The 10,055-nt window shown below is 35.3% G+C and overlaps 1 protein-coding gene across 1 annotated transcript; it reads left to right on the forward strand.

Annotated features, from left to right (window-relative positions):
* The first annotated feature begins 1,961 nt into the window (after window positions 1-1,961).
* Window positions 1,962-7,084, forward strand: LOC124285645. Its single transcript, XM_046721909.1, has 4 exons — window positions 1,962-2,127; window positions 2,497-2,561; window positions 2,827-2,921; window positions 6,348-7,084. The coding sequence occupies exons 1-4, from the start codon at window positions 2,068-2,070 to the stop codon at window positions 6,464-6,466; spliced, it is 339 nt and encodes a 112-aa protein (XP_046577865.1). The 5' UTR covers window positions 1,962-2,067; the 3' UTR covers window positions 6,467-7,084.
* Window positions 7,085-10,055: the final 2,971 nt, after the last annotated feature.

Consider the following 10,055-nt stretch of genomic DNA (forward strand, 5'->3'; position numbering starts at 1 on the left):
TTTTAAAAGATATTACCCTACCAAAACTAAGTAATGAACAAACAACTAGTATTGAGGTGGTTTAATAAGAGGAGAAGTTTGAAAGTGATGAAAGTGCAGTTTTGCAACAGAATTTAAAAAAAGGTTTTGAATGTTCTTGGCAAATTTATGGTTAAACCTCTGAATTTTGCATTTCAAACTTGAAATTTGTCTGTCTTCCAGAAACAGTGACTTATAACATGTATTCCAAAAGGAAATAAGCCTAAAAGGTTTTTAAAGAACTGGTGAGGTGACCCATCTTGTTTCTTAATGTTTTTGCAAGACTGCTGCTGCAGCCATTGGCAACAGAATTAAGCCTCTTCTTTCACATATCACTAATGAAGACCAAAAGGTCTTTATTGTTGGAAGACACAAGATCAAGATTAAGTTATGCAAAGTCTGGTCTCGCACTGAATATACCCTTTTAGGTATTCATTTTGGGATAGATTTAGATAGTATGGTTGAAAAAAATTGTTCTGATAGATTGACTCAAATTACGAAAGAGATGACCACCTGGTCAGCACAAATGCTCACTCCCTTTGGAAGAAACACAGTTTTGAAATCACTCATGTTTCCTGAATTAAATCACCTATTTGCTGCACTCCCAAATCATCCAGATCATGTTTTAGATAAACTTCCAAAGCTATGTTTAACATTTATTTGGGAAGGAAATCCAGACAAAAGGGACATTATTATATGTTTCCTTGAACATGGTGGATTAAAGGTACTAAAAATCAAAGAGACAATTGCTGCCCAAAAGCTTGGATAGGTAAGAATATTGTTTTTTATAAATCAAATAGGTGGGGTTATCTTAACATTTGAAATTTACCTCTGCAGATAGTAAATACATTAACCTGGAACCTTAACTAATCAGTTTTGGAAGCATGTATTACTTCCTTGGGCTTGGTTCACATCTAAGCAAAAAGATACTAGTACAAGTGAATTTGAAATCCAGTCACAGTCTATGTGGTGTAACAATCACATATTGGTAGATAACAAACCTATTCTGTATAAATATTGGTATAACAAGGGAGTTGTGTTTGTATCTGACATGTTAACAGCAGAAGGGAATTTTCTATCCTTTGATATCTTTATAGATCTATATAAACTCAGAACTAATTTCCTGACCTTTGAAGGAGTTCAAACAAGCAATTATTACATGCATGTTAAAGGTAAATATTTCATATTTTACAACTCTAAACATTAAACCGACCCTCAAAACTAAAATTCAGTGAAAAGGGTAGCCCATATTTCTATGAAACACTCCTATGCTCTCAATTTATAACTGAACACTGTAATAAAAAACAACTGGGATAGCTTTAATCTAAATCTACCAAAGGACTGTGAAGTATGTAATATTACCCCATGGAAGGGCACCTATAGCGCTGATCTAAGATGGTTACAATACAGAATTATCCATAACATTCTACATACAAAACAGTTTTTGTTTAAGATCAAGTATATAGACTCTCCCATTTGTAGTTTCTGTAAATATAACATTGAATCAATTACCCATCTATTTTGGGACTGTGAAACTGTTCAAGATATCTGGAAAAAACTCCAGTCATGGCTCTTAACTGACTTGAATATTCAGTTACTTTTCACAAAACGGAATGTTTTACTTGGTTTTAAAGGAAAAAATAATAATGAAGTTAATGCAGATCCCTTCCTCCCTCCACACACATCTACTCACGTGCACTCACATGCACATGCACGTGCACACACACACACACACACACTATTGAAGCTATGGTGCTATCTAATGGGACTTTTTCCTGTAGAAATATCATAGATTTGTATTGTATACTTGTATATCAGCAAAATTGTACCTAAGAACCTCACGCATTGACTACATGTAATGTTCCTGTACATAAGTGGAAAAAAGGAAGTGGGTATAAATGTGATTGATCATATCAGGATCCTTATTATTTTGCTTCAGGATTTCAAAAGAGAGTACTCCAATTACTTTTGGAAATAAGGTCCCATGTGAAAAAGGTGTCCATTCAACAGACTTCCAATGACAATTACCAAATAAGGCCTGCCGATACAATGGAGGAATTCATGGAGTTGGAAGAAAAGTTGGCAGATCCGGAAGAACAGAATCTTTTGGTATATTTTTGTGTTTTACTATTCTCTCTCATTTTGGCAAAAGCATTTATGCATTCCACTACTAAATGTTTGATGACTTATTCATTTTTTTGTTTCATTTGGATTATAATAAATCTGTAAATAAAGATTAAGATGTTTGTTATGTAAACCCCCAAGAACTTTTATTTATTGATAAAATATATAACTTCACTAATGATTCCTTCATGGGATGATAAACAAACCACAGACTTTAATTCTTACACTGATTTGGAAGGGATGTGATGATGTATATCCCTCTTAATGGTTGAAATGTTACAGATAATTTAGAAGGAATTTTTAAAGGAAGTTTTAAATATGAAAAGTAAAATTTTTCTTTAATGGAATTTGCAGAAATCTCATCTTCAAAAATTGGGCGGGACCAATTTTGTAGATCATATGAAGAGAGCAATGCTAAGGTAACAAGTTTTTAACATTTCGGTTGTTTACTTATTATCTCCTTCAGAAAGTTTAAGAGACAGATGATAATGCACTTTAATTACCACCCATTTTGTTTTGTCATCCTTTAATGTAAAGTATGGCTTTGTTACAATTTATTTATGACTCCTTTACAAATATTGCTACATCAGGAGAACACCTATTCATTTTTAAATAATAATTTCTAGCAATCTCTAAATATAACTAAATCTGACAGAATATCAACAAACTTCCATTATTTTGCAGGACAATGTCGAACAAATTAATGTCGGTTATGAATGTTGATGGACGCAATGGCAAGGTTTCTTTCAAGAACACGAGGTTGTTTACTGTTGTCTCTGGTAAGTTAATTTAAGTGCTTTTCGTCACCATTTTCATCATGACCATAGCAAATATATATGGCTGATTCCAACGAATAGTGTACACAGCATGTTTAGGCACATCACAATTTAGCATTACTATCTTCACTTATTTCGGGGTGCCCATCACGTCGGCACACCTGAGACGATTTGGGCCATATATAACATGACTATTTTTTATTAAAAATTAAGCTTATGGGAGACAAAAACAGGTCATTTTCATTCATTTTGACTTATATTTTGCAAATGTTTTGTTGAAAACGTGTTAAATACTAGTCAAACTGAATGAACAGAAGTTTATATATCTGATTGCCAAATATTTCATGAATAAATGCCCTGAAATGATTTTGTCTAGGGCTTAATTCGTAATTTTGGTAATTTGTTTTCAAGTGGTATCTTTTGCGTTACCTACTAATACAGTTTTCAATGACTCTGTCAATTTATGTAAATTCAACACAAGGTTATGTTTGTATTACTTTCTACAGCATTAATATGTAAAGTACTCAAATGCAATGACGTTACGTAATATTTCTTAACAGTAATAATCTAAAAAAATGTTAGAAAGTCAAAGTCTAATTTGGTTAAAAAAATCATGTTACCTACAAATACCATTTAATATGCTGCTGTTTCCACAGATGAACACATTTGTGAATGATATCCTAAGTTCAAGTGCAAAGGGCCACAATATATACGTGGGTTACATCTGTACATTTTCTGTGCCGTTTTTACGAGGATATCACACAAAATAACCTGTATTCGTGGGTAAATTTTAACTCCCAAATGTTACCTACAAGTACCAACAACTGATCACATTCAGTTAGAGCGGTGGAATGAAAACACGTGACATGTGTTCCATTTAGAAGTTTTAAGTCTTATTATTGTAACAAAAAACCTCAGACTGCAAGTGGAACTGACATGGGGGCTCAAATTGGTAAGACATAGTGTCGCTCTGGGATTTCCCCGGTTGTGGCTCATGGTATTTGTACGTAACATGTATTCGTTGTTAAAAAAGTGAAATTGAGAACACAATACGCTACTATAACGTAATTTATACTGAAGACAATTATTGCAGATCATAAGTAAACTGATCAGGTACGCAGTACTGCCTATTAAAAATGGTTCCTTGGAATTTCAAATGGCTACATAACTGAGCGTTCAATAAAAAAAATTCTATTCAAGGATGCACTGCAGTTCGTGGTTCAGACTTTATTATAATGATATAATGAACTCTTTTTGATTGTGAAATGTCAGAAAACAAGTTCATCTTGGTGATAAAAGCTAAAAATTGCATGATGTCACGCGATCAACGGTTGGTTAGTTGGTAACATGTTGATTTGTTGGTAACATTCCGTATTTGTAGGTAACATCAGTCAGTGTGTTTGAGGTTGCAAGTTTTGTTCAGGGCTGTAAGTCTTGGTCAGGGCTGTCACCGATGCACTTGCGAACATAGGATAATCGAGTCTGTAGTGGAAGTTAGTTGCATGGGTTTAGTAATTAGATTTGTCAAAGGTATGTCTTATTCGTAGGTATTTGTTTTTGTAGTTGAAACTTTCTGTAAATGTCTATCTTATAGCAATTGTCATTGCAAAACATGGGTAATTAAAGCAGAGTTATGGTTCAGTTAGACGCATAATGAATTGATTGTTTTATGTTTTAGTGACATGTTTACCTGTATATGGTATACAGTAATAGTTCAAGAGTTTTAATTATTTGTGATGTGCTTTCTTTGAATACAAATGTCAGTTAAAACATTAGGTAAATAAAATTTCAGGTGTATAGATTTTATTTCAATTTCCGTACTTCTAAAAGTTTAGACTCACTAGTGTAAATATAGCCACTTACTTCAGGCGACTGTTTTAAACTAAATTTTGCAAAATATTCCATACTGTTTAAAGGAACTGTTTACACATGAACTGATGTATTGTAAAACAAATTTGTAACGTTCAAAACATTATTGTCACAAGTTCAATAAATGATAAAAATCAGTGCGAATTGGCGAATTCTGAATAAAACTTTACACCAAATGCAGCTGTTCACGTGTAAGATATTTGTACATGCTTTTCAGCAATTTGTTGCATGATCCTCGTGCAATTCATCTGCATAAGGTTTGCAGTTGGTTTTCAAACTCTCTCTCTCTATATATATATATGTACTCAAATACATTCTAGTGAGTATAAACTTTTGATGAGAAGTATATTTCCATCAGTTAAAATGACATTGTTACTATCTGACATACACTGAGACAAAACAAAGAGTAAGCCTTAAACCGGTTGTAAACAATCTTTATTCACATGTCCTATGCACTTAGGTGAGGTGAAATTGGGTTTAACGTCGTGCTTGAGAATATTTCGCCCATATGACGACCTATGCACTTAGATAAACAATTTCCAAACTGTTCGATGCTTTAATAAAACAGCTATGATTTAGTTTGACATATATAAACATTTATGAAATACAAGGAATTATGTGATATTTGTTACCTACAAGTACATTGTACTTATCTTCCACCGAAAATTTAGTTTTTGATGCATTTTCAAATTTGTTGTACTTACCGAAAGTTCCACCTGTTGTCTCTCAGATGAATAAGATAGATATGTACTACTTATTTGTTTGTGAAAAGAACACTGAGTGATGTTATCTCACTTACATCAAACAAAGGGACCAAAATGGTTTTATTTTCGTAAAGCTTGAGGTTATTAAACATGAAAGAAACCATGATATGGCTTCAGACTTCCTATAGTCATTTTCTGGTGTCCCCCGCCGTGATATTGCTGGAATATTGCTAAAAGCGGCGTAAAACCAAAACTCAGGCAGTCAGTCAGTCCTACAGTCATTAACATATTGTGCATGCAGAACAACAGTGAATTTGGATGTTGGGCAACATACAATCCATCAAATCACAGGATATACAAGGTATGATGTTGGTATTTGTAGGTAATTCAGAAAATTAGCCTTCAACTTCATAGATCCACCAACTTATCACTTTTAGAGATTAGTGATGGCAACTGATTTTCATAAGAGGCTAATATGGTGACTTTACATTGGTAAAAAGAATTACAAGGTGCAAGCAATTCTATTTTGGACCCCTTGTACCCAGCTGTGTACACTTTTCATTGGATTCGACCATATATATAAAAGTAAAGTTTTAAGTCTTCAATAGTCATCAATACAAATTTGATTGAATAATCAGTTTGCAGTTGAGAATTTTTAATGTTTAAGAAGACTTCTATTCCTTTAGTTAAAAATATAAATTGTTTACACTATAAAAATACTTCCTTCATATATTGTATGGATCCTGTAGTTGCAGCAGCGAAATGAAAATTTCAAGTGATTGATTTAACAAATACTTGAATCATTTAAGACAACATATATCTTCCATATACAATTTAATACATATTTTATATTCAGAATGTGTCCTATCTCAGGATGAAAATGCAACTGAAACAAGTTTTAAGAAAGAGTTGGGTACCTTTCTTAAATATGCCCCTGACCGTCAGGGTGGGAGAGGAAGAAAGAAGATAAGCTAGCAATGCTGCTTTTGGATTTGTAATGGTGTTTAAAATCGTTCCTCACAGTGATTGTACACAGGGTGGAAGTGCTGTCCACACTGAATGTGGAGTTGCCCCAAAAGCAACTCCTTTTCCTCGCTGGACAGTGAAAGAAGGACACGTGGCGCAAGAGTGAAAGTAGGATTTTTCCCGCATTTTCATTATTTTGCAAGTATATCAGGTTTTGCCATTTGGCAGAAGGATCTAGAAAGTTACAGATCTTTCTGTAATTGCTTGACACCCTCTATATTTAATGCAATCGCGCGTTAATCAAGGGCACCCTCTTTAGTATTGAAACAAGATCGCAGAAAATGATCGTTTCAACACGAAATATGACATCCTCATCAGCAGACACACATTTTTTGCTGTCAATTCTTAGATATAGTGAATTTAGGTCTTCATTTGCAGTTTAGGCTTTAATGTGTCAGTATATTTTCAGTTATCGTCGAAGAATCAAACTGTACATTTTATATGGAGTTGCTCTCATGTAGCAAACAAACTGTCCATTGCGTTGTGATTTTACTGTCCAGGAGTTGACTGTTCATAGTTTTAACCGTCAGCCTTGGCATGCTATGCGTTTCAGTAGCTGTTTAATTTTTTGAACGATTGCAAGGGCAGGAGTTGAGCTTTCCAAAGTGACAGTATTGTGTGGCATTCATTTGCTCTGTTTCTCTTTCCCGGAATGCATGTACAACAACGTATTGCACGTCTCAAGGACGAACCAACTGACGTACGGGACGTGGCACGTGCATGCATGTTGGATACATGTCACTAATCTCTGAGTTTAAATCCTTATGTGTCTACACAGGTTTGATAAATTTAGAAATTTAAATTTTTGTATGCACAGTTTCTTTATGTGCCTAGTATAGTTGCAAATTAATGCAAATGCGAGCGAAGACTTACCCTAACTCTTGCACCACGTGTTATTCTTTCACTCGGGACTTTTTCAACCTTTTCAAGATAACAATACAACAGTAAACAGTTTTCCTTAATTTGGAATACCCTTTGCTTCTTACTGGAATTATATTTCCAACTGACATATAACTTAAAAGGACAGATCATTGAATGTGAAAATTTAACCAAGTATTTTATGAGGTAAATATTTTTACTGTAATTTTCGGGTTCACTGTTTATTTCAAGTAGCTTTTTTATCCACCCGGCATGTAATGTATATATCAAACAGAACCTAAGGTGGTGCCTTTTACTAATTACAGATTTTTGTCATTTTTAATTTTCTCGGTTTCCATGGAAATGTTTTGGACTTAGTCTTAAAGGGGGGTGGCCTTCGTTTCTGGAGCATAACTCGAAAACCGTTCAATATTTTTCAACAAAACTTGGTAGATATATCAAACAGAACCTTAAGTGGTGCCTTTTGCTGTTTCCAGATTTTTATCATTTTAATTTTTCCCGGGTTCCATGGAAACGATTCGGAAAAAGTCCCAAAGGGAAGGGTGGGTTTCGTTTCGGAGCACAACTGGAAAACTTCTTAATTATCTTTCAGCAAAACTTGGCATATATATGAGGCAGATCCCAAAGTGGTGCCTTTCGCTATTTACAGACTTTTGTGATTCTTAATTTCTCGGTTTCCATGGAAACGATTTGAACTTAGTCCCAAAAGGGAGGAGTGGGCTACATTTCCGGAGCATAAATCAAGAACCATTCAATATTTTTCAACAAAACTTGGTAGATATATCAAACAGAACCGTAAGTGGTGCCTTTTGCTATTTGCAGATTTTTGGCATTTTTATTTTCCCCGGCTTTCATGGAAACGATTCGGACTTAGTCCCAAGAGTGAGGGGTAGGTTTCGTTTCCGGAGCACAAATCAAAATCTTCTTAGTATCTTTCAGTACAACTTGGCAGATATGTGAGGCATATCTTGAAGTGGTGCCTTTTGTTATTTGCAGATTTTTGTCATTTATGTTTTTCATGATTTCCATGGAAACGATTTGCACTTAGTGTAAAATCAAGCTGGACTTTGAGTAACTGTGAGATTATTTGTTCTTTCAAAGATGTGGGGCCGGGGATATGTCATCTTCTGATGGCTCTTGTTTGGGCATGTTAATTGGATACAGGATAGTGTATGCAAGTTTTTAACAGAAATTGGATTAAAAGTATTGTTACCTTGGTTGAATTTTCACGTTTTTACGTTAGATTTCTATGTAAAAAACACACTGATGCACAACACGAAAACAAGCCATTTGCAAGGTTGATAATAGGTGAGGAGAGGTGAAATTGGGTTTAATGCGTACTCGAGAATATTTCGCTCATATGACGACGTGCATGCGTGTGTATGTGCGGCTGCTTGTGCTAGCCCAGATTTAAGCTGGTTTTATGGTGCTAGCCCACTGAGATACCATACCACAGTGAAGCATGAATACCCCACTCAGACACATTATACTGACTCTGAGCCGACCAGTCCTTGTTGTACCCATTAATGCCGAGCGCCAGGCTGGGACCAACAAGTACCATTGACGCGGTCGGGGATCGAACCCGCGAGCTTCCGCTCTCCAGGCGGACTCTAACCACTACACCACGGTGGCGGTTCGTTGATAATAGGTCAAACTTCAATGTTGATTCTACGTCGGATATCTACGTCTAAAAAACTTTCATATACAACCTATTTTCAACGTTGATAATAGGTAAAAACTTCAACGTTGATTCCACGTCGGATATCTACGTCTAAAAAACTTTCATATACAACCTATTTTCAACGTTGATAATAGGTCCATCTTCAACGTTGATTCCACGTCGGATATCTACGTCTAAAAAACTTTCATATACAACCTATTTTCAACGTTGATAATAGGTCCATCTTCAACGTTGATTCCACGTCGGATATCTACGTCAAAAAAACTTTCACATACAACCTATTTTCAACGTTGATAAAAGGTCCATCTTCAACGTTGATTCCAGGTCAGATATCTACGTAAAAAAAACTTTCGTATACAACCTATTTTCAACCTAATTTCTACGTTGAGGAACAACCTATTCTCAACGTTGAAACAACGTTTATGTGCCCACTGGGAAGCTTCTACTTCGAGACAATCGTACGTTCGACAACGATATTCGACTGTATTTTACCACGTGGTGCCATATTTAACAATATTCTACATGGAGTCTATGGAATTACATTCACAGTTACACACTCTATACAGGGTATTGTTTGCAAACGTGGTAAGAGCTGATCATGTGATATTCTTGATGTTTAACTGCAGAACATACGTTTTTATCCCCCGCAACGCGTTTTGCGGGGGGTATTAAAATGGACTCCGTCCGTCCGTGCACATTTGTCTTTTCCGGAGCAGAACTCTAAAACCGTTCAATATTTCTTCACAAAACTTGGCACATACATGGATCTGGTGGTGTTGTGGTGCCTTTTGGTAGTTTTGGAATTCTGAATCAAATATTTTTGGCGTTTCCATGGCACAAGTTCGACTTAGACTGAAATTGGTGGTAGCGCTCTTTTCCGGAGCAGAACTCCAAAACCGTTCAATATGTCTTCACCAAACTTGGCACATAGATTGATCTGGTGGTGTTGTGGTGCCTTTTGGTAGTTTTGGAATTCTG

The sequence above is a fragment of the Haliotis rubra genome, unplaced genomic scaffold (assembly GCF_003918875.1).
Source record: "Haliotis rubra isolate DU_JTF1 unplaced genomic scaffold, ASM391887v1 Scf11, whole genome shotgun sequence".
NCBI classification, from domain to species: domain Eukaryota; kingdom Metazoa; phylum Mollusca; class Gastropoda; order Lepetellida; family Haliotidae; genus Haliotis; species Haliotis rubra.

Bases quoted from the DNA above. Each gene is read 5' to 3' on its own strand.
- LOC124285645 (XM_046721909.1), top strand. From the start codon at position 2,068: ATGGAGGAATTCATGGAGTTGGAAGAAAAGTTGGCAGATCCGGAAGAA. The intron at 2,128-2,496 runs GTATATTTTTGT...TGGAATTTGCAG, and splicing joins CGGAAGAACAGAATCTTTTG to AAATCTCATCTTCAAAAATT. The intron at 2,922-6,347 runs GTAAGTTAATTT...TTTTATATTCAG, and splicing joins GTTGTTTACTGTTGTCTCTG to AATGTGTCCTATCTCAGGAT.